This window comes from Centroberyx gerrardi, chromosome 20 (assembly GCF_048128805.1).
Source record: "Centroberyx gerrardi isolate f3 chromosome 20, fCenGer3.hap1.cur.20231027, whole genome shotgun sequence".
NCBI classification, from domain to species: Eukaryota; Metazoa; Chordata; class Actinopteri; order Beryciformes; family Berycidae; genus Centroberyx; species Centroberyx gerrardi.
This window is the reverse complement of record NC_136016.1, coordinates 8,393,938-8,418,966: the sequence shown is the minus strand read 5'-3', so window position 1 is coordinate 8,418,966 and position 25,029 is coordinate 8,393,938. Positions and strand designations below refer to the sequence as shown.

Sequence of the window (25,029 nt, the reverse complement as noted above, 5' to 3'; positions counted from 1 at the left end):
CAGCTCATCCTCTTCTGAGCCCCTGCACCGCTTTCTACTCACACCCACGACCTCCCCTCCGCCCACCCCCCGCCCCCCAACCCCGCCCTCAGACCCAGTCCACTATCTGATCTGATGCACGTCTTTCTTTCCCAGATGTCACATTTCCACTTCAATAGGCCCCGGGCAGCCGTTATTAAATCTGGACCTCTTAATAGATGTCATCATTAGCCTCCCAATGCACAGCGGAGCAGAGCCGAGCCGAGCCCAGGGGTTGGCCTCCCTGATAACATCCACATTGTTAAATGATCTTAATTTGCGTTTGTGTATCCAAGCCAGATATGTTTGTCAGGCCGAACTCATTAACGCATAGGCGTCTTTCTGGTCTTTTCATCCCCTGCAACAAGTTATGGCCTTTTAGTGTGCGTGATTTATGTGGGCGCGCTCTATCGCTGTTAACTATGTCTGTGTGTGTGTGTGTGTGTGTGTGTGTGTGTGTGTGTGTGTGTGGTGGTGGGGGGGGTTCTGCTCGCATTACAGGCCGTATCCCTGACAGCCTAAGAAACTGCGTCAACAAGGAGTTCTTTGTCACCACAGCACCGTGGGCAGTGATGGACCAGCCAGGCGTTCACCCTGAGCTCAACGGCGCAGCCTACAGGTAGGGCACGGACACGCCAACCGCCGCCGCGCCGCCTCAAACATCTTATTTAAAGCTGACCTGTGTCGGATTTTCTCTAAATATATCATCAAATGAATTGTCGTCAGCATCGCATCCCATAGCTCCTTTAAACTGCTTCTTTTCGGTATATTTCATTATTTCCTTGGAAACCCTCTAAAGGGAATTGTGCTCAGTATGTGTCAAACTGGAGCAATGTCTTAAGCAGATTATTGGGGTTTGTAATGGTGACAGTTGTTTTTGTTGCTATCATTAGAATGCGCTGTCACAACTAATTTCCCACTGATATATTAATGAGAAAAGCACCATGTTAATTTCACGTTTTCTTTTATCTGCTTGCCGATATTCAGTCTGTTCCATTCTGTTTTGTTCAAGTCACAAACATTTGGTTGCTTAACAATGTCTTATCAATGAACCTATCAGTGCCCCCCCCCCCCCCCCCCTAACTCACCTCTATAGTAGTAGTGGGTAGGGTAGCTCTCCCTTTCCACCAATATCCCATTGTGGGCCCTTTCTGATCTCAGCATGTCCGCCTCCATGTGCTTCTCTCACACAGCCAAGTGAACCAAACTCTTCCGGCCCTAACAACCGGTGTCCCCCAAGACAAAATTAATGCCTAGATCAGGAGCAGGTAAATACAACCATCCGGGCCGACAGCCTCTGTCTGCCGGTCCCGGATAGACCCTCTCACCTGATCTACTGTGTGCCAATGCTGTGTCCCCCCTCTATAACCCCCCTGTCCAGTCCCCAGTACTCATCTGGGTATAAGTAGAGGTGGTAGCGAATGTGGGTTTGGAGTGTCCAGTAAGCATGACGTGTCGCCATTCACATGGAGTCCTTTCACCTTCATGGATGGAGTCATGCTTCGTGGTTTTCCTTCTTCTGGGTTCTGGGCTGTTATGTTCTGTTGGGTCGGGCTGCTCTGAACTGCATCATCCTTTTCCCCTGTTTTGTTGAATGGTGTCGGTGTGAATTTCCCTCGGTAAAGGTGTTTGCCAGGATATTGCTTACTCATTGTAATGCTTTAGCACTAGATGTCAGGTAGAGCTGAACAAAAACAATCAGAAAAAAAAAAAATGCAATATGCGCAATATGAACTTAAGCAATTTCCAAATTGCAGAGGCTGCAGTTAATTGCTTAAGAGAGAGCAGCATCCAAAATTGATTTCTAAGGTCTAATTTCAAGGTGTTTTAGAGCTGCAGGTAATCTTTGGTCCATGAATCAAGTACAATATTGGTGAAAACCTTTCATCATACTCTGACATCTATTTTTTTTAACAAAATCACATTTCTTTAAACAATTTTGAAGTTCTAAAAAATTGTAGGACAAGAAAAACTGCAATATTCTGTCAAATAATCGCAATTAGATTTTTGCTCAATATCTTTCAGCCCTAATGTCAGATCTGTTAGAGAATCCTGTCTTTCATGGTGTTGGGGATGTGGGCTAGTCAAGCTGTGAGTCACTGGGTTTCGCCCCTAGCGGTCAGTGATACAACCCTTTGTCGTGTCGACAGAGAGGCGGTTGCCCTCTCTGTCTGTGCCCGCCGGCCTGTCTGTGACTCTAACCTGTGGGCTTCCCCGTCACCAGGTACCCGCCGGGTGTGGTCGGAGTGGCTCCGGGCGGCATCCCCGGGGCGTTAGAGGGCATGGTGCCGGGGGGAGTGCCCATCGCCCACACCCTGCCCTCTGGGACACACCCCTCCCAGGCCCCGTCGCCCAACCAGCCCTCCAAACACGGCGAGACCAGAGAGCACCTCACCGAGCAATAGCAGCAGACGAGACGAGACGCGACGGCGACCTCTCATCCGACCAGTCAACACTCGAACGCCACCAAGCAACCGACCGATTACAAAGCGAACCGACCAACTGGGACCAAGAGACAGTGAAACATAAGCGGCTGCCTGTCACTCAGTCAGCAGCCGGGAACGAGCGAAGTGTCCCGGGCGAATTTGTACTTTTAACGTTTTAGTTTTTACTCTCTCTGTCTCTTTGGGTTCCGTACCAACTTTACTCTTTGATGATGATGTTTGTTTTTTGGTTTTTTTTTCCTTCTTCTTTGGGACATGCCTGTCATTCTGGAAACAGAGTCCAGTGGTTTTTAGCGCTCCGGGATAGACTTGCCAGCCGCCGCGCGATGAGACTCTGTCCCGCCCCCGCCCCCCCCCACCCCCCTCCTCCACCTCAGAGCTCATGGGAAAAGTAGGCCCGCATCTTGACACACCAATGGGAGAACAAGAGAAAAAACTTTTGACATCATGTGCTACTGGACCTTATTCCCCCGACCCCCCCCTCCTTACCCCCCTACCCTCCCACCCTCTTCCCATCCCTTCCCCAAGCCCTCCTCCACCCTCCCACCCCACCCCCTTATGTAACTAATGTGTACTGTTTAGCCCCCCCCCCCCTCCCCCCAGTCCATTCTGTATTATGCCTCAGAAGAGAATATTTTTCTTTTGTTCGATCTTGAGTGTGAAAGGCAGAAATGAGACTAAAAATGGATTATCGACTTATATATATTTATCATTCATCAAACAAAAAGGAAAAGACAAGATTGCTCATCAGTAATAGTAATCTAGAGAGTGGGTTTTAACCCTTTCCTGACAATATTATGTCAACTACGGTGTGTGTCGCACTTGTCGGTTACAGGTATGCAACCCCAGAGGGCAACTTTCATAGCCTAGGAGTCTCATTGTCACGACTGTTGTGAATAAAGTCAATATCAAGCCGTCAGCGGCAAGCACTCAAAACATTCACTCTATATATTTGACTGCATTTGCTACCTGATACGAGTTTATGTGAGTTAAGAGGGAGTCGGCAGCTCTGAGTGAAGTGAAGGACTGTGTTTGACTTGTTTTGTTTTTTTTAGTTCATAAGAAGTGGTAATGTGTCATTCAGTACTAAACAAAGTAAAAAAAAAAAGACTTTGTCAAGAGGACACTGCATCTCTGATTCTTCGTCTGTGTTGATGGGAGCGGACGTTTGTGATGACGACTGACGACCAGCGGACAAGCTCTCTTTACTTTCCACGCTGATGGCAGCAGAAGACAGATGGCGCCGCCCCCCTCCCTCGGACAGCGGCCACGGCCGAGCACACTTCACACCTCCGCGGACAGGAAAGGGTTAAAGCAAACTTCATTCCTTAATGACTCAGGAAAACACTTTTTTGCAGATATTGTTTATTCCCAAAATTTTGTCTTGAGGAAAAAAAAAAAAAAAAAGAAATTACTAATCTGGGTAGTCTGGATATTTTCTCTCTTCCCTCATCCTCTCCATTGTGGTATTTTTATATACAAGACGCATCCCATGTTTTTGGTGTTAAAAAGAGTTTTGAAGAGTCCTGTTAGATTTGTATTGCCTAGTTAAATGTTCCTATAACCATAGTCCTATGTGATCCACCCTCTCTCTCTCTCTCTCTCTCTCCTTCTTATATTTTCTTTGTTCTATTGAAGGCCAGGTTCTTTGGGGCATCCTGTTCTCTGTAAGAGCAATAGCAAAACTCCTACTTAGTGTCCCAACAATAGCAGAAGAGGCAGCCAGCAGTATGTTTTGTTTTTAGTGTGAGTATTTGTATTTGTTTCTTGTACAAGGTGAACATTTAGCATTCAGTGCAGTTCAAATAAAAGATACAATTCTGAGAACCAACTGTCTGTACTGACTGCTTGCTTGATGATCGATACTTGATATCCCCTCTATGTAGTAGGTTTTACATTCTTTTTATTACTCATTATGAAATGCCATTCATTAAATCCTCCAGGATGCATCTAGTTTGAGCTTCTGTCACTAGGGGGCGCCATATATCAACAAGCCCTGATAAGGGGGCAACTCAGAGGATTGAAAGAAAATGAATTGCAGCATGGACCAGATTTCTGACTTGTACATCTGCCAGCACTGAGTTTTGAAAATAAGCAGAGTTTTTCCATTTGGACCCACATGACCCATTAAAATATACCACAAAAGACTGGAACCCTTTGAAAATTAACTCAAACGCAAGAGAGGCTCCCATGGGAAAAAGGAAACGTTGGCTACTACAGCTAAAACAACTTTGATGACATCCATCGCTGATAAAAAAAAGTTTATACTGTAGTTGTGGGAATGTGTGGGAGGTACTGTAAGACTTGTACAGATGGTCAATTAAGTTTTAAGGTCAAGATGTATCTCCATTGAATTTCAGCAGTGAAAAAAAAGATCTGAGAGATTGGTGTGTGTGTGTGTGTGTGTGCCGAGCAGATGAACATGATCCGGAGAGGTCAGGAGGAGACAGAAGAGGAGCAGCCATGTGTCACATCCCTCTCAGCTGTGGATGGGAGAGCCACAACCTCATCTTGTACCTGTGCTATTCACCTTTACACCTTCCTTATAATGGAGGGAGCAATTTTGTATTAGGTTTTTGCATCATCGTTTGCGATGAGTGGGTTAAAGTGATGTTGGCCTAATTCTTCCCAAAATAACATTATACATTGCTCTTCTTAACGAAAATGTTCTCTAAGTATAGGTTTCTGCCCCACACTGCAAAAAGTTTCCACCTTAACATGGGAGTTAGGTCTTAAAATCTTATTTTCCTAAGATTTTTGGGGGAATTTTTTAGAAACGAGTGTTAGTACTTCGAAATGAGGCAGAATAAGATAGATCACTGCGAAAATTAAACTTGATTCAACAATTTAAAATTTTTTTTCATTTGCTTTGAGAAAAGATTTACAGACAACACTAAATGAGTTAATCTAGTCTTAGTCTAGTTAATCTTAAAGTCTGTTTAGAGTATGTGTGTGTGTGCATTATTGACTGTGTCTGTGTGTACTGAGGTCATCCATTGTGCTTCAATTGGCAGCATTCATCTTCATATTGGTATTCATCAATTATCAAATTGCTAAATCAAACTTTTTGGAACATTGCTCTCTAATATATGACTCAATGTGTTTTGTATGGATTATTTTTAGTAATGGTAAAAAAAAAAATCACAGACTGGAGCGACAGTCAAACACAACAGTCCTGGCACCACCAACCCAAACACATGGGAACTGGAGATGAAAAAACATGCAAATGACAACAAGGAGGATGTGAGTGAGTCAAATTTAATGTTAATGCACTCCATAGAAAGAGGCAGAGTGTTTGGTTTTCTCGTTCCCCCACCAGCATCACCGCCACCCACTCTAACATCAAAATGAGGTACTAAATCACACATAAAAATGTCAGTAAACTTGTACAGTTTTTTTTTTCTCTCACAGAATGTATGTATACCTGTGCAACATAAAATTCTTCAAGATTGCATGAATCAAACGAAACACAAACGAAAACGGGGGCAGAATAAAGGTCTTGCCTCTGCGCGCTAACTCTCCTAAACAAATAAATAGAATCCAACCTTAGAAGGGGGTTTGCAGAAGGCTTGCAACGGGATTAACAATCAGGAAAAATCGGTGCTCTTTAAACCTTAATAGACACACAAGGATTATAATGCTCTCGGTTTTAAGCAAAATTTCTGTCAGGCAATTCTGTAAATAACATTTCCCAGCAAGTGCGGCTTCGGGATTTCCTTAAATATATTTTCCTATATGTACTAGCATTTCTCTCTGGTCGAGCTTTGCGAGTGCGAACTAAGAGGAAAGCAGACCGAATGTGCTTTCATAGGAGAAATAATGGGGATTCTGTTCCTTGGTGCTGGTATTTTCTTTTCTATCACAAAGCTTACAGAACACATGCATTATTACAAGTTAAAGATTTACAATTTGGGGTAAGGAAAAAAAAAAAAAAATATCTTGATAGTAAGGTACTCTTCCAGAGCCCACGAGCCACAGTGGGTGTCCAGTCTCCTAGTTACCAGCTCTCTCTCTCCCTCCCTCACTCGTCTTCATCCTCCTCCTCCTCTCCGTCAGAGAGAGAGGCGCAGGGGCGGATCTGGCGGTATCTGTCCAACCACTTCTCCACCATCTGGGTGACCAGGGGGTGGTTACGGTGGCGGGAGCTCTTCTGCATGGCTGCCAGCATGCCTCCTTCTGTCACGCAGCAGTCCAGCCATTCCCTCAGTAGCTTCTCCTGCTGCTCCTCGTTGCCCATCTGAGTCACAGACAAACACTGCATTACTCATCGTGGGACAAGACTGAAACATATTTAAAGACATGAAACTACCCGCCGCCGCAGTCGTACATCACGAAGTTCGTTCTCGAGGAAACATCCGCTACGTGACACGCACAGCGACAGCACTCGGGATCGATCCGTACCTCTTGTGCAGACAGGAAGTGAATGTGCAGCAGCTTCCTCTCGCTGTCCACTAGTGGCAAGAAGGTGACCGTGACGTCGTCGTCCGTGTTGAGGTTGGCGCCAGCGCCGCGATTGTCGTAGCCGTCGTTCTCCATGGCCACCAGGGCCGAGAAGTGGCCCCGCGTGTAGCCCAGGGCGATGGGGCTCTTCCAGCAGAAACTCTGCTCCCATAACAGAGGCAGGTACACACCTGAAAAGACACACACACACGGGTTTCAGACGTCGTCGGACCGGCTGGGAACTACCGCGGGCCGCAACAAAAGCCCCAGTCCCTGACACTCGAGCCGCCTGGACGGAACGGGCCCTGCAGTTTTACTCTCAAATTACACTGTGTGTGAATGCCGCTCGGGGCCAAGCGCCATCTAGTATCTGACGTGACACCAGCAGTGGCGGCGTTCCAGCTGAGGGAAAACAACTGGCCCATTGTGCGCAGTGAGGAGGGAGAGCGGCTCTGCGCTCCCTGGTGCAGCCTGGTGCCCTGCTTTTCCATGAATACGCCCTCCCTCCCTCCTCCTGCGTGACTTGGCTTCTGCTGGGCCCGCTTCCTGCTCCAGACGCACACTAACAAACACTGGCCAATTAGCCTGCAATGCAGACTGGAGCCATGGCACTGTGCTACACCCACTCCAGCTCATCGTAGCTCATTCTCTTTTCATTACTTTACGCTGCTCAGTGAGCTACTGGAGTTTGCATTGATTTTAATGGGTGTGTACCGAGTCATCGGTGGTTATGTTTTGTCCAAATTACATTCCAGGCAGTACAATAGACTGACTTGGATCAAGATATTTTATGTCTGTGTTACATAGCAGCTATGAATCCCCAGCTCTGGGCCCCCTAGCTTTCATATAAAACTCTAGCTTGTTCTTCTCTAGCTTGTTATAAAAGAGGCTATGGGCAGGCAAAAATAACCACAGACCACATGTGATGTGATTAGGGGCCTCATTTCATGCTATGGTCCAAGTGTATCGAGTTAGAATCCTATAGCCAAACCCATGAAGGAATTAATGTCTTTTACAGGTCCACAGTCAGTATACTGACTTATAGAAACGTCAAACATTTCAGGTACAGAACTATAAGCACATAGCCCGTATATAAGTGACCATTTAAGTGTAACAATATCTTTTCAAAATCTCCAGGTTTACCCCAACACCGGCTCACCTTGAAAACGTGTGTAGCCTAACGTTTCCCCACGGAAACTCTTGAAGTATTTCACTCCGTAGACTATGATCGGTCTGCGAAGAATGTGTGCAAGAACAAAAATGTGGGTCTGCTCCAGGCTGGCCCCGGGCTGCGTGGGAAAAAGACATCAAAAAGGATACAATGCATAAGTGATTGGTGATGAAGTAGATGTAATCATACCGTATGTACTTTTGCAATTGTATATTCAATATTCGGACAACTAAAAACAGTGAAGGGGGGCGGAGAACAGTGGCTGGCAGGCACTGTCATTGTACTGCAGAACTCGGGACGTCCTGACACCTCAGGGGGCCGAGGCGCATACTATGAACTCACAACACTGCAGGTTTGCTTCAGTCTCCTGACGTTTATCTCATGCTACCCCCCACCTCTCTATTGTACCATCTGATACAGCGGAAATGCATTATATGTAATCTTTAAAGCAGATTGCATAACTGATCTTAGATACAGCAGCAATAACGTTTCATGTTAAAAGGGGACTTCAAAGTCATCCACACCTAAGGGATACAAAGGCTGATCTTATCCCTCGGATTGCGTCGCTCGCTCACTGTCGAAGCCTCAGACGGAGATCGCATGGTAGCTTTTGTAGTGTTTGTTTATACTGCCGGTGGAGTGGCTCCCCCAGCTAAATGCCTGTAATCCCCGGGTCACATGTTGGGAAGGAGTGCTGCATCAGCAGGCGTGCCAGCCGGGCAGATGAGCTGTCAGCCTACGACTACATCTTAGTGGATCTATCTTAATTGCTTATGTCCTCCCTCTTCCTCCTGCTCAGCTATTTGTTCTCACACAATCCATCTTCCACAGATCTGTCTTTGCGTCTTTGAGTCCCCTCTGTCTCTGTCTCTCCATCTCTGTCTCTTTCTCTCCGCTCCGTTTCGTGCAACACTCCTTAATGGATTATCCTTGATTTGATGTCCTCACTTCCTCCTTGACATGCTTTTACAACGCATATCCCAGCCAACTATCCTTGACTGCCACTGTTCGCACTCTCTCTCCTCACCTAATGCGAGTCTATCCTTGACGACTTCGACTACACATATTAATCCCCTGTTCCTCACTACAATTTAAGTCCTGTCCGCTCATAACCCCTTGAAAACTCTCCCCTTGATCACACACACGCCTCCCACACCATACTTGCGCATTCTCCATTTTTCCAATTGATTTTGGAGGGAGGAAGAGAGTAGGTCAGAAGACTAGAAACCTCGTAATTACCTGGCTGGCCAGAGAGAGGATGAAGGCCCAGTCCTCCTGCCACTGCTCCTCTCGCAGGGAGAAGTGCAGGCCGAAGCTCTGTGAGTACCACGACTCCCACTCCTTCCAGCGGGAATAAAACCTACAAAACCATCACAAAAGAACGCATCCATTACCAGGGTGACTTCTGAAAGTTACATTGAAGACTTTTAAAGATTTTGTCAATGCCAATTTTGGACCAGTTTCACCCCCAAAATAAGCTTGAGTAGGAAAAAAGTAGCTGTAGTGTAAGTCTGTGCAACCAAGGAGATTTTTCACAAGAAAAGTAGTCCAGAGAAAACATTTTCAATACCTATGAAACAGTATTTCATATCTAAAATTCAAACGCAATGCATAACCATATGTAAGACCTTTTAAGGCTTTGAATTTAGATAATTCAGCTTAAAACATTACTTTTTAAAGGCTTTGCAGACACCCTGCGTACACATACTAAACACAGTCATACACAGTACAATTGAAACACACACTGGAGGAGATCATCCCTTATTTACCAAGTACCCAAATCTCCCGTATTTGACTGTGTGAGGGAAGTATGTAAATATATTGAGGTAGAGGTCCTTTGATGATTGAGCCTGTAGTCAAATCAAACTACAGAACGACTCCCAGCAGGGCATGACTGCAATGGCACTGTTAGTCAAGTCATATCTAAAGAGTGAAATACAGCAACAGCAAATACAGCAGTTTGGACTTTCAAAGCTATAACTGCAGTGAGTGGAGCTAGTTTCATTCAGTTTTATCTTTTTTCAAATTCAGTGAGTTTTCCAGAATTTCAGGGACCACAGGGAGCCTGTTCAGGGGGAAGCCTGGTGTCTCACCAGTGTGAGCAGTCGTGCAGGCTGTCGTGGAGGGTCTTGCGGAGGACAGAGTCCTTGTCGTAGATGCCCCAGGTGGCCTGTAGTACAGAGTCGAGCAGACAGTCCCCGGCTGTGCGGTTCCACAAGGCATACAGCCGACTGTCTAGGCGCGTGCCCAGCTCCAGAGACCAGTTGATTACAGGGGACTCCTCTTCCAACTCTATACGACAGACAGACACACCAACACAGAGGGGTGGGGGGTAGGGACACAGCAGGAAGACAGGTGACATTGTTAGCCACTCAATAATTCTATTAGGCCGTGCTTACGCTATTTTGCTTTTGTCAAACTGCCAGCAACCTTTTTTTTTTTTTACAGTAAATAGAGGGAGCGGCCGCAAGGTGGACAGAGCGGAGTGAGTGGAGATGAGAACACATTGTGAGCTGACCATCACAACAAAGACGACTGGGTTTCATACTACTAGGCAGTGGACAATTTATGACAACAGCAACCATAACGAAAGTAATGGTTGGAAAGTTGATAGTGGATCACAAAGAGCGAGTATGGGAGCACATTGGCTGCGCTGCGAGAGTTGCAGATGGTGGCAGCTACTGCAGGTAGTCGTTATGGAAACAAAGTGAGCATCATTTTCAGCGGTTTTTCTACCAAGGCGGTTTAACACGCCCTTACTCATTCCTCAACCATTCCCTATGCAAACGACCAAACCCAGAACATCTCTCCCCTGTAACCCAGTTTATGAAAGCTTAAATAGGTCGCAAGACTCCTCTGAGACCTGCAGTACAATACTCAAGACAGGCAGTGGGAGGATGCACACCATGCACATGTATGCACGCGCTCACCCACCCACTCACACACAGACACGGTGAAGTCCTGGGAGTGTCGCTGGATAAGTGCGTGGGAGGGAAACGAGAAAGCTCAATTAGCCTAATTAGAGTGGGAAGAGAAGAGTGAGGCAGGAGGTGGCGGGCTGGTTGGCGACAGGAGAACAGAGCGGCAGATTGAGGCTCCTAGACGTGAGCCCCTCCCTCTCTTTACCGGCACATCTGAGCCGGGCTGATGTACTGTGTTCGCCCACGCACAGCCAGGCCACAAGTCAGATAGCCGATACCCACGTCAGGAATTACACAACAAATCTAGATTCGTGCAGAGTTTAAGACTGGACTTGAATGAATGCGGGTTAGGGACAGGTGCAGATAAGATTGTGTGTGAATGTTGGGTACCTTTCTGTACATCGCGATCCAACACCTCATCAAACAGCTTCTCTTGGACAGCAGGTGGCAGGTCCTCTATATCTGCAAAGAGACATGGGAAAAGTATTGTATTTTCATGCTTATTATAACCTGCTAATGACTCCACTGCACCAGAGGCAAGACAAACGGCTACAGTAATGACACACAGAGGGGATGGCTTTTGTGATTCCATTCAGCGGTTGACATTTCGTCAATGGCACACTGTAAACATGAGCTCTGTACAGCATGTTGTGTTTCTGTGTGTATTGAACTGTACACACAGAGCGAGAACACTGGTGGCTATTCTCTGGCTCAATAGTGAATGGCACTGGCTTTGTCTGAAAGAGACACACAGAAAGAGAGCCCTGCAGCTGGCCTGGGGCCAAGTTCAGTCTGCACAGAAATACTTGGCATAACACACACACAAAAAAAAATTAAAATCTACCAGTGAACCCTACATAATCTTTCATCCCAGCGGCATTGGCGGCTCTGAAACGGAATACAACTAGTAGCTCTGAAAAGCAAAGTGCATGTCATTTCAGCGAAGACATTACGCCACAGGGACAACGAGCTGCCGTTTCTCCGAGAAATGCGGCGCTACAAGGCTGACCGTCATTTTTCCAATTCTCGGGTGGAAGGGGAAAAAAAAACAGTCAAGATCGCTCACTGAAATGGTGCACATTTATATCATTCGGAGGAAAATCCTACAGATGGGCGTGAAATTGAATTATGAATATAATCCCAAAATCACAAGACAGATTCTCCCCCCCCCCATTTTGCCTTGGCAGAGTAAATGCAGCTTGTAATGTTCAGCGTCAATCCTCATCTAAGGACATCAAGTAGCGTTGAGACTAATGTTAAGACTGAATGGTGGGTGGGTGAGTGTTGGTTGACTCGGGTGTTTAATAAGGCTAGAGGACAAGCTTTTAGAACTTTTTTCTGGCAACAGGGGCCGCTGAAGCTAAATCTCTGTACGGCTAAATTGGGGTGGGGTTAAACTGATATATAGAATAAAGGCCAATAAGTGATGTCAAAAGTTAGTGGGCAGAGTGATCACCTGCAGGCAGGGTGAAGGTGACCAGGTCAGTGAGGAAGTAACAGGCGAAGTCTCCCTTGCGCTGGTGCAGCGAGGCCGCAATCTCCCTGCGGATCTGTTCTGTCAGCTCTGGGCAAACCATGGAGGGAATGCACTTAGCTGCCTGCTGGTTCACCTGGGAGACACACACACACGCACACACACACACACACTCATTAATGGAGGCTAGAGGCAAAAACACTAGCATGAGGGTGAATGGATGCTTGAGGCACATAAGACATAAGCATAAGTTTCAATTTTGGAGTTTACAGAACGAGAGACCGATCATATTTGACAGGAAAAAAAAAAAAAAAAAAAAAGGGACAATGGTTCATGAGGAGTTTTTTTTTAACGTCAGGTTACTATTCTTGTAGAAATACTTTAGTGCAATATCCTTGTAAATATTCACAATACTGAAGATCAAACACTGTCATGTCTGTTTGCAGAATGCCAATGGCATTACTCCCTACATGGAGGCAGTACACAGGCCATCTATTGTCTCCGTCCAACCACAGTCACTTGTGTCACTGTGTGGCCTTCCATGTCTTTCCTAATCACTGCCCGCCCTCCCTGCATACCGCATCAGCTCTATGGCATCACGTCCATTAGAGACCAATGGCAGGATTGCAGCCTGGCTAATCCTCTAGCTAATCCTCAAAGTGCACTACTCCTGTAATTATAGACATTATATGGGCTATATATTGTCCACTCTGGGCCTTAACAATGATAGGCCTACGTGTTTGAAATACAGAAGCACAGAATAACATTCGAATACCCTTGAACAGTTAGAGGAGCACTTCCGACTTCCTCTTAGGTGTTTTGCCCACCCTGATTGTTTGGCTTTTGAATGCTACCCAACTTGTGTGTGCAGAGTGATGAATCCCCCAAGAAAGACACAAAATCACTAGTTACCTATTCATTTTTAGAAGGCTAAAATTGCATCATCTTCTTAGAAAATGCCATTATTCATTCTGCTAATACGAGCTTTTAGTGCATGCATGTGTGCGTACAGAGGTGCGTGCAGAAGGGATTGAATGAATGGACAACCTGTTAAATTGGCTCAACGTATATTAACGGCTCCGGTTCCTCAAAGGAGATGGCATTACTGAAAACCATATAGGCGCTGCGCATTTGAGAGTTGGTGCCTCTTAATCCCTTTCCGGTGTGGTGGTGAAAACATAGCCCTCTCCCCTCTACCCCATCTACAGGCAAGCTTACCTCTGTGAGGAGGATGGCCAGCATGTCCTGCCTCTGGAAGCGGATGGCCAAGTGGACCAGGGTGAAGCCTGCGTCAAACGCCGAAGACCGGTTGAGAAGGCGCACCTCGTCAGCGGTGAGCTGCCGGGCGATGTCGCCACCAGACGACTTGTAGGCCTCTATCGCCGCCAGGTCTCCCTCTACCACGCCTGCAGCACAGAGGGAGAAAGCGAGGTCAGAGAGTGGGAAACGCATGTTGGCATTAAGACGGCACAGATGGATCAGTGTCTTACTCTACTGGTTCAGTCATTCTGTATGGTATCCACGCAGGCAGCTGACTGAACACACCGGGACCTGCTTCCCCAAGACTGTCAGGTTTGACATAGATGGGGTGACACACAACCACAGTGTTTAAATTTCATGCTCAAGGAACAAGGGTAGGGAGGCTGTTCCCTGAAAACAACGATTTACATTAAGCACCTGTCATCGCTCCGGTGCCAGGCGACCACTGCTGTCAGGCTGCCACTCCATCATGAGGCATAACAATACATGCAAATCTACTATGCCAAACACCTCTGTCTCCCTTTCAAATACATCTGCAAGGCAAAAATTCTTAATTTTGTAGACAGAAATGAGAATCCTTTTCAAACAGGCCTGTGCTTTGGGAATGGATTAAGCTGGCTTTTGAAACCGCTCCAGCACTATGTCCGCCTGCATGTAATGAAAAGCAAGATGTAACAGACGGCTTGTCATGTTCATTAAAAGCACTACAGAATCATCCATCAAACTGTGAATACACATCATACTGTTCCTAGTCACTACCAATTAATATTAAAATCTGGGGGGAATTTGCGTGGCAAATTCCTAATGCGTCAAGCGGAGAAAAAGAGCTAAACGCGAGAAGCATGCAGAGTGAGCGGGGATCTCTAGCCCTTGACGTCAAGCCATAATTCAGATATGACCTCTGGGGCAAACGGTTCTAGATGTAGCCACTGGCCGGCCCAGTGTGAGAACAGTTACCACCCTATCAGGCTTCTACAGAGCAGGAAAGTCAGAGCAGCGTAGCTTAAAACAGCTAGCAATCAGAGAGCCGCGCCAGACGGAGGACAGTTTGTGCACATTAACTCTGTGCTTCCCCCCTCCCGAGGCCCGGGTCTCAACATCTGTTATGACTGAAATGAGAGGCAGAGGTAGCACGGCGAATGCTGAAGCGCAGGCTAATTTTAACAGACTGCCTGTGTGAGGACATTCTCTGGCAGCGTAGAGGAGAGTTATGACAAGTTACCTTGAGAGGACCTGGACTGGAACGTGCCAAGAACATCCTGTCTCCTTTTACTCGTGCTGGGTGGCATTTTGCAAACACAGCTCCATAAATAGATGCCAAATGATTGTGGATGCATTATAGCAAGTGTCATGTTTGAGATCTCATAAGAAAAGTTGAAGGATACTGTGAGCTTCATTGGAAAGGTATGTGGATTCGGCTGAACAATTAATCTTGTATCATAATTTTAGATTAAAATTTCATCATTTAACTTCATTTCATTTTGAATGATTGCTGTAGGCTAAAGTAGTTAAGATGCAAAAACTTTAGTATAATAGCTTTGTTGCCAAAATCAGCAATAATCATAATTAATATATTCATGATCACAATATCTAGAAAAATAATTGGGTTTATCATTTTAGCTGGAATCGTGTAGCCGTGGGTGGATGCCATTTTTTAGCTTAGATAACCAGAGAGTACAGCCTCGAAAATCAGCTATTGCTGATCAACAAGATCATTTTCAGTGCTCTAAGGCAAACAAACAGAGTTCCTCAATGACCTTTTTCATAATCAAGCTTGGAAAATTGTACACAACTTCACTTGTGTAACACCGGCCATGAGCAACACAAAAATGTTAGTATAATGTTTTTATACAGGCTCATATTCTCTGCAACAGGAAGACGTGCTGGTTACAGTCTTTGCTGGCATAGTGAAACAAAGGAACAATATTACACAAACAGTGTCTGCTTCCTTTTGCGGAAAACTAGAATCAATGGGATCATCCGATTTGGGCCCAAATAAGCAGCACTGAAACAACATCAGACTTGAAATGTGGGGAACAGTAGAGCGACGTGAGATCAAGTTCTGAGACCTGAGGAAGTGCTTGGCTTGGCCATAATGGGCTGCTTGGCTCAAGCGTTTCCTCCATCGACAAACACCGTGATCTCACTTTGAAGAGCACAAATGTAGCGCATGTAACATGACTGAAACAACTCAGCTCCCATGGCATAAACAAAAAGTATATAGCATAATGCCAGGCAGATGTGGGACATTAGTGAATAAGCTCACTGTGGCTCACTGTGACCCTTAAAATAATGTTTTCTATTCCTCAACAGCAAACACCACAACCAGGCAGAGACAGGAGTGGGGCAATCAGTGCGAAGGTCAGGAGGACGCTGATCATGTGCTGTGTTCATGTTTTGTGTTTGTTTTTTTGACTGATGCTCATGTCTTGTCAAGGCTATTTTTGCCTCCTGGGTGCCTGGCTCAGCACATAAGCACCACTGTTTACAGGGTCTGTTGACCGCGAGCCAGGGGAAAGTCTCTGGTCCAGGGGCTCCACTCTCACTCTGCTGCCCAGACGGCCCATTCATCCCCACCGGCCAGGAAGCACTCACACCCTCTCACTCTCTCAAAGACACTCTCAGTGGCACAGCGAGGACAGGCAGACACACGGGCGTTCAGTGGGGAGTCGGATCAAATTCCTACTAGGCATTTAGCTACTTGCTGATGCATCTTCATTACACTGCAATTCAGCACCATTTGTGCTCTGGTAATGACAAGTATCATCTCACTACAGTGGACAGCTTCCACCAGCAAACACCTAGTGAAATAAAATCTCTCATATTTACTATAGTCAGGACAGGGCTTGCCAAGCCGCTGTCTTACTTACAAATACAGTTCAAAATTCCTGTTCTATTATAGTGTACTCTAAAGTTTGGAGTCTAAACAATGACACATATGTTGTCATTCATCAACAAAACACCAAATGGTTCACACTACTATCGAACCTAGACCTAGGAAGAGTGAGGTCACCGTCTGCACAGTAACAAAAGGAACTAAGAGGAAACTGAATCTATCACTACTGGGACCAAAACAATAAAACTATTGCCGATGGACTGGAGCATCTCGCTCTGTTATCACAGAGCATGACATCACGGAGGGAAATAAATGATAGCATTACAATAGAAACGTTGTTACCAAGGCAATAATGGGACAAGAACAGGGAGTTTTTGTACCAATAGGACTATTCAGGTGAGTCATAGAGAGGGGAATAAGGACATAAGGATTCTCACACATAACCACGCCTAGTCAAGGCCTTGACTAATTGTAATCATATCATTAAGGAACGCACTGACCAGAATGAATCACTACATCATGCCAAGAACGGGGGAATGATGGGTAATGATGCATAAATAAATAACTCACCAGCACAAGCATTGAGAAACAGCCAGTCTGTTTTTCTCATTCGGTTTTTAATCTGCTTTAGCTTTTTGAAGTCGACCTCTTGCTCCTCTTTGCTGCTCATGGCTCCAGCTGCTAGCTCTATCCTCTGGAAGTCCATTTTGACCTCCACCTCCCTCTTGGAGGTAGGAGGGGACCTCCTCAGGCCCTGGCCCCCACTGCAACTCCACCTCGCCCTGTCCTGCTCATTGATAATGGGTGATGGCTCCGCAGATTCTGCCAACTCTATGGCTTCCTGGTTGTTGGGCTTGGGGTGGTCGCACACCACGCACTTCCTGGTCTTGGGCAAGTTCTGGTAAGTGCAACCTGTGCATGTCCAGTGCTGCTGGTGGGTGTTGAGTCTGTTCCTGTCGTTGTACTTCTCACAGGGGTCCACGGGGGGCTGGGGTGCAGGGCGGCAGCCTGCATTGGAGCCTGAGGTCTGGGGGGACTCAGTGGGGCTGCAGGTCCTCTGGCGCTGGCCCAGGCACTGTGTGCAGCGGATGGCCCGCGGCCAGTTCAGGTAGGTGCACATCTGACAGGACCACTTATTAGTGGTCTCAGCAGTGCTGGCTGGCTTGACCCTGGGCCTGGCACTGGAGTCTGGGCAGATGAGGAGGCCGCTGCCGCTCTGAGTCCTGGGAGGGTCCCACTCCAGGCCAGGATCCAGATTGGGGCTGCTTTTGTAGGGTTCCTCTGTGATGATGGGACCCCTGGACCTCTGCGCACGGCACATGGTGCACTTAACTGCAGAGGGCCAGTTTTCATAGGTGCAATAGTCACAGGACCATTTCATCCTCTGGTCTGTCATCATGGATCCTTCCCTTAGGTCAAGCTGTATTGATAAATCACAACCAGAGATGGGCATAAACAAAAACTATATTCGCATTGTGGATCCACTCCGAGGTCAATAAATACTGGAGAACTAACGGTACATTTTTAATGAAGCCAAATCAAACGTAGAGACTTCATGGACTTCTCCTGGGTAAGCGATGTATGTACTTTGCCCAGCAACTCATAAACTGCTGTAACTGGTTGGTCATCTTCTATGACATTGGCAGGCTGAAATTGCGTTGTGATTGAATAACTAAAATTGCCTGCCAGCTGTTTATCATCGGCAACATTATTGAGCGCGGTAACAGCCTTGATTCACGTGACTGGTAGCTTTATTGCGTTAACTAACGACAGTTAGTAATAAGGTTAGACTTCTTAGCTTTAGCTTGCATGCTAGCTAGCTAGCTAACCAGCTAGCTTAGTCAACTTTAACAACTAATCAAACATTTCATTATACATAGAATCAATGCGCGAGAAAAATATTGGAATTTATTTTTAAAAAAAGCTCAAAATGGCAAACTCTTACCGTTTCGCAGCTGTGCTCTTTTCTCTGGTAACGTTAACGTTACTGCTGAAAACCACAACAAACCCTCCCTGTCCAGTCCTCCTCCTCCTGCTCTATCAAACCTTTCCCGATCCAAGTTATTTGGACCCCTTTGTTCTCTCACATGTTTACCTTTCTAGACACATTAACCTCTTGCAGAATAAACCACACCTTGGCAAAGCCTCTGTCTGCCTTGAATCATGTTGCAAATCCGCCACACTCCATGGTTTACATCGCCTCGGTGTTGTTTAATGGCGGCGACAGGGAGACAAATGAGTAGCAGAGCCAAAATAAACGCTAGCAGAGCACAGGCAGGCTTCGTCACCAATCATCGAGCTCAGCGCACAATGCGATTGGATCAGGAAAGTACTATGTTGCCTTCCAGTACTATCGGAAATGTTGAGATTACAAGTGCCCAAAAACTAGCAAGGAGGAGAAGAAGAAGAGATTACGATTTGAGAGAAACTCATTGACCAACCAAAATGGTACATAGGACTGGGAAAGGGGATGTTTTCTATGAAACCCGAGTTGCCGAGATTTGACGTTTATGGACAGTCACAGATAGCATGGAAACCGTGTCGACAACTAATGGTAAATTGATGTATTTTATGTTATATGCTATTCTTACTATTCTATGCAAATAATTAGTATTGCTGTACAATTATATTGTTCCTATTTGTTTAAAGTTTAGTTCATCGTGTTATTATTTTTAAAAAAAAAACACTTAATGCGCGACAAATTGGATTTACAATTTGGGATTTCAAAAGTACGAGCTTACAAGGAACACGTAAAGCGTCCAGCGTCACTATTCATAATGTGGAATAAAAAGATGTCCTTTGATTTTGTAAGTAAGACATTATCTACACGGGTGTAGTGGGGAGTAACCCCACCTAAACTCATATTATGCACCATTTTATTTGCAGAATAGTTGAGTTTACCCACCTTTTTAGGCTGACATAAATCTTTACAATATTTCATCATAGTAGGCCTACACATCATAGCAAGTAGTATCAAAGTGATGGAAGTTATATGAAGACAGGCTCTTTTAAGGGAAAAAACAAACAAACACAAATTATATAAAAATTAATAATGATGTTCTGACAATATGATTTTTGTTTAGATCGGTGGTTGTTTGCCTTATGATGATAACGACTGGATGTCAGACTTTATCTACCTTTCATTTACCACTGCGCCACTGGTTATTTAATAAATATTGGGGTAAATCCTTACGAAAAAGAGCTGTCTATTATAGAGTTGTGAAAGATTACGATACAAATATCACAGCAAAATTATATATAATACATCCTACAGGAATATCATAGCATATTATAGTGACACCATATGAGATACAAAAATAGACTATAGAGTACGATTAGGGAAATTATTTTGATCATAGTAACCTATTGTCTTCATTTTTATTTTGTAAACAATGTAGTTGCTTTTGGACACGCCTCCTGTCCAACGCGTCACAGAACAAACATGGCAGCCTACTTGAGCCGGTTGCATCACATTTCACTCCACGTTTCAAACGTGGATAAAATAGCTCACGACCTCGTCTCTAAATTCAAGTTTGATCTGTTTGCAGCCAGACTGACCGGCAGGTCCAGGCAGCTGGCTTTCAGAAAAGGAGCGGCGGTATTCGTCGTGAACGAGAGATCAAAGCAGCCTACTCTGAGATTGAATGGGGAACTAGCCAAATACTCTCCTGACCCAAACCGGGACAACGTGGGGAAATGCGACAAGGACAAGTATATGAAGTGTCTTTACGATGTCAGTCCACAGTACTCCGTGGATACCGCGTGCAATGTGTGTTTCGAGGTGGAGGATGTGGAAAGGTCATTCAAGGCTCTTCGCGACCAGGGCTGCGACTTCCTGGTGCCTCCCACGGCGGTTCGGGACGAGAGGGGGCTCGTCACCTACTCGGTGGTCAAGTCCATTGTGGGAAATGTGTGCCACACGCTTATTGACAGGACTAAATACGAGGGGAGCTTCTTACCTGGGTTTGACGACATTGAAACCGTGAGCAACAGCAGATCTTGTCCCGTCACACATTTTGACCACATCACCTATGCTTGTCCGAGGAAAACAACCCCGCAGGTCATGCAGTGGTACGAGAGGCTGTTTGGCTTTCAGAGGTTTTTCATTGACAGGTGAGGAACCGTTTCATTGCAAGTCTGTTCTCTATTCTGTTCAACATGACTCGTGAATGATACAGTTGCCTGTTTTGTTCTCCTGAGTAGTAATGAAGATGTGGATGAAGGTTATGTCCTAAACCAGGATGGCATTGGACTGCGTCTTACTGCAATGGAGTATTGGAAATGCAGCAAAGCGGGAATCACACTTCCCTTCGTGGGTAAAAAAGAGCCCGACTGCAAGTTTGTCATTGCAGAATCGCTACCTGAACAAGGTAACAATCCATCTTACGAGGAAGGAGTCTGCACTTTCCACCATCATTTATTATATTCTAACCTGTTCTGTGTTGTTTGTGCATGTACTTGTTTCAGGCAGGAACCAGGTCGACACCTTCCTGGAGCAGCACATGGGTCCGGGGATCCAGCACATCGGACTGTACACACAAGACATCGTCTCTACTGCGCATACAATGGCTGAAGCCGGTGTGCAGTTCTTCTCCCCTCCTCCCACCTACTACACCGAGGTTTGCCTGACACTTACAAGAATCTCACACTGACTCAGCTCCCACACAAAACAGGCCAACAATGACTCAGTTACTACAAGACCTGGTCCACGCATTAATCACCAAGTTGAACATTAGATTGCAGAATGTAATGGGAGGCAAATTACAGCCACACATTACAACATCAAGGTTCTCTGTAATAGTGAAATTGCACTGCTGCACTCGCTTTTGAACTTGTAACTCCACCTTGTAAAATTTGCAAACAGCCAAATCTGCAATGAATCACTTCAATAAAATGATCATTTGTTTGAAACGGTTTCCAGCACCACCTCCTCACAAAGTCCTGCGGAGAACCTTACAGCTGCTGAGTTTTGTATAGTAGCAAATAGAGTTTATCGCTTTCAAATTGTCAGTCGGCACCGTTACGGCCTTTGTGTAAAGCAGCACCTGTAGGAGATTATTACATTAGTTCTGCAAGTCTAATGGCATCTAACGGATATGAGCGCTATTTGCAAACACGTGTTATTTCTGCCACTGTGGTTAGCAACCGCTCTACCTGTCCTCTGTGCTGTGACAGGTGGGCAAACAGCAGGAGATAGAGGAGGCAGGACACAACCCCCAGATGCTGGCCCAGCATGGCATTCTCCTGGACACAGACCTGCGCCAAGATCCCTCGCCACACACAGCTTCCAGCGAAAGCAGAAGGTGAGAGGCCGTATATTGTCATACGTGTCCTGTTGAATCCATGTTGGTAGTGTAGGTGTCAAGTCAAAGTGTGCCTCAAGGTCTGGTTATCCTAGTAGACCGGCTTGGTGTCCTTACCTGGTTATCGTCTTGTTCCAGATACCTCCTCCAGGTGTTCACCAAGCCCATCTTTGCGGAGGACACCTTCTTCCTCGAGCTGATAGAGCGGAGGGGGGCGTCGGGCTTCGGCGAGGGGAACATCCGAGCGCTGTGGAGGTCGGTGCAGGCCTACATGGAGCATGAAAGGGGAGAGTCTCAAGGAGAGAGCACTCCAAAAAATGTGCAAACTGCTCAACGTTAGCCACTTGGAGCATTTTTAACTGACACAGCATCAAGTTATTTTATTTATGGCTTTTTCTTTTATTTATATACGAGAGAGCACTTATTGGGGGAAATTGTCATATATATATATATATATATATATATATATATAAATACACATATATATATATATATATATATATATATAGTGCTTTGTAAAATGTTGACTTCAGTGTGCTGTATGTTGATAATGGATTTGCTGTTGAATCTCAGAGGTTACATGTTGCACATTTGTACCTTTTAAGCATGACTGAACTGACCAAAGAGATAAAACCGCACTGAACAAAGTGGTACAAAAAGGGAAAAGTGACATGGTGTACACGAAATGTTATTCTGAAAATACACTTGAAGTTGCATTATAAGTACGTCTTTGTCTTCACTGTATCAAAGCAAATTGGCATAACCAGCCAAATAACTCCAGACCAACTGTTCTTGAATAAATCTGTCATTCACAGGAGACCATGAAGAACAATTACTCTGCCAGAGACAATGTGCTCTCTGTGTTTCATAGAACGTGGGTGGGCCAAACTTCAGAGCATCAGGCCCTCTCTGTTTCATCTTCACTGAAAGCCGTCAGTGTCTTAAAGGAATGAGGCTCACCACTTCGTCATTAAATGTATAGTCATGTGTGCACTTGATCTGACCAGTGATGCTAGATTTGTGCCTCTACTGTATCCTGAGAAACATTACTCACGCAGAACCTGGGCTCATATTTGCGAAATCTGGAAGAATAGGAAGCCTGATTTAAGATTATTAGTTAGGTGGCATTACCATACAAGACAGAAACTTGTCCCAGGTCAGCACCTCTGTTCTAAAATACTTTACTCATGCAGATCCCCAGCTTACACAGTTGGAGTCGCTCATGAGCAGTTACTGATGGAACAGCTGCACCTCTTTCAAATGCTTGTAAGCTATGAGGGTTTAGTGATGTGCATGCTTTGGCAGAAAGATAGCTTTAGAGCCTCTTAGATGGGGCTCCCAAAATCCATTGAGACGTGCCAGTTCAATTAACTTGGATATGAACATTATGGGCTAAGGATTAGTTGGATAAATATGGGTAGTAGCAGTGTAATTTAGATGGTGTTCCATGAAAGCCATATGTTCTTTTCATGTTTCTGACTCTACATTAGTTTCACCACTCTCCCACTGAGCATCAAGCAGAGAATAATTTGCACAATATCCTGTACTGCAAGCTGCAACAAGTAAATTTGTAAATGCATGTGCTTCTGCATTTTGTCAAATGGTGTCACTGTTTTTCTTCACTTAGAAGTGTCACACTCTTGGCCAAACCGACTTTAAAAGACTTGACTGGCATGTTTGGGATTTGTGTACATTAATGGAAAGCTCATGAATTTCTATGAAAAATACACACAACTACATAGAATAGTTGAACTCCTCTCATAGCTTTGGAATCACTTTACAGCACAGTATTGACAGGGATCAAATGTCTATCTTAATTTAAATTATCATTCATTTATGAATGGAAAACAAACTTCTAAATCTTATGTAATGATCAATTACGTCAGGGATGGAGAGTATTAGCTGTTCTTTAAAGTTGAGAAGGGTTGGCTCCTGTAACAAGAGTCCTGTAGCCATCTGTCTGAGGCCAGTGTGAACCACAGATGGCATACAGCATTCTGCATGGGGTCTCCGGAGTCCGGACTGGGACTTGGAAGCTCACTTCCTATTTACTGTTACCCATATGGTAGCTGCAGGCTACATTTGATCAAAGAGAAACGACAAAAACAAGTAAATGAAGATTTATTATCCCTTGAACACACGCTGATTATGTAGCTATTACAATTCTGTTATATCTTGTGGTCTTTTCATTGCACCAGTAGGTATGATTGGTGAATACTGCCCCCTATGGTTTTGTTAAACACAGCACAGTCACATACTGCCAGACTTGTTGAATGCTGGGACTACTATTCTTGTATGACCGCTTAAGTATTCAAATTGTTTTGATCTCCCTTCCAAAGGGTCATCACTGTCTTTTAAGACTATGGGACACAACAGGCAGTGTTTGCCATGCCACATATTCTATATTTGGTTGGTAAATCTATCAGCCACCTTCCAGACGGGGTCTTGGTAATAACAAGTGGGTAACCCCCCACACTGTAGCCTACATAGTGGAAGAGACAAATCCTTGGTGCCCTTTAACACAAGGGGCAGACAGTCTGAACCTTTTAGGCGGACAGTCTGCCATGCTGGGGGAGATTAGTGGCACACAACAGATGTTACTCTTTGATTAACAATAGTGTCTGCCAGGGGTGAGCCTCAGCTCCCCGCCCCGCTGAGGCCTACTGTCTTAACTTCAATCCCCACAAAGTCAATGAACATATATGATGTGACAGCAAAGATGTTATGAACAAAATATATATGTTTGCTGTTCTTTTCAGTCTTCCACATTACAACTTTGGGGACTGTTCAATTAAGATCCAGTGGTTTTATCTTTTAAGTATGCAAAAATAAGTACAGTAAATGTCATGAGTAAGCTGTATATTGTTTTATTGAAAATCCCAGCTTGTTATAAAGAGTATATAACAGAAGAGTGAGAAAGCAGATGACAGTTGATGTGCAACTGTACAAATGTGATTGAGGTCACAGCATGTTTTGCTCTAATAGTAAATAAGTGCCTCCATAGCAGGCAGATCCATGTATACCATGATAAAAGCACTTTCTTTACTCCCTGGTATGAGAAACATCTGTTTGTAATAAATGTATTTATTTAGGACAGCCCCTTATAATTTGGATACTGGAACTCATTTTGTGTGGGGGAGTTATATGTAAAACACACACACA

The 25,029-nt window shown here is 45.1% G+C and overlaps 3 protein-coding genes across 5 annotated transcripts in view; 2 read left to right on the top strand and 1 right to left on the bottom strand.

Moving 5' to 3' along the window:
• Window positions 1-4,293, top strand: part of ctbp2l (C-terminal binding protein 2, like) — an 83,396-nt gene extending 79,103 nt beyond the window's left edge. For 2 of the 3 annotated variants that reach the window (XM_071907701.2, XM_071907698.2), the window contains 2 exons: window positions 520-637; window positions 2,243-4,293. In XM_071907701.2, coding sequence (XP_071763802.1) covers window positions 520-637; window positions 2,243-2,423 — 299 coding nt within the window. In that variant the 3' untranslated portion in view covers window positions 2,424-4,293. Of the gene's footprint in view, window positions 1-519; window positions 638-1,211; window positions 1,287-2,242 lie in introns of all 3 variants that reach the window. The other variant, XM_078290843.1, reaches the window with a different exon arrangement.
• A 1,406-nt stretch (window positions 4,294-5,699) lies between these two features.
• zranb1a (zinc finger, RAN-binding domain containing 1a) lies at window positions 5,700-18,799 on the bottom strand. The gene is made up of 10 exons (XM_071907807.2): window positions 18,510-18,799; window positions 17,135-17,984; window positions 13,687-13,874; window positions 12,451-12,604; window positions 11,385-11,456; window positions 10,167-10,365; window positions 9,313-9,433; window positions 8,062-8,191; window positions 6,864-7,093; window positions 5,700-6,699 (listed from the first exon to the last, which is right to left on the bottom strand). Exons 2-10 carry the CDS (start codon window positions 17,961-17,963, stop codon window positions 6,484-6,486), a joined length of 2,139 nt encoding a protein of 712 aa, XP_071763908.1. The 5' UTR covers window positions 17,964-17,984; window positions 18,510-18,799; the 3' UTR covers window positions 5,700-6,483.
• A 1,207-nt stretch (window positions 18,800-20,006) lies between these two features.
• On the top strand, window positions 20,007-22,307 carry hpdl (4-hydroxyphenylpyruvate dioxygenase-like). Its single transcript, XM_071907896.2, has 5 exons — window positions 20,007-20,677; window positions 20,768-20,934; window positions 21,032-21,183; window positions 21,740-21,867; window positions 22,006-22,307. The coding sequence occupies exons 1-5, from the start codon at window positions 20,007-20,009 to the stop codon at window positions 22,205-22,207; spliced, it is 1,320 nt and encodes a 439-aa protein (XP_071763997.1). The 3' UTR covers window positions 22,208-22,307.
• Window positions 22,308-25,029: the final 2,722 nt, after the last annotated feature.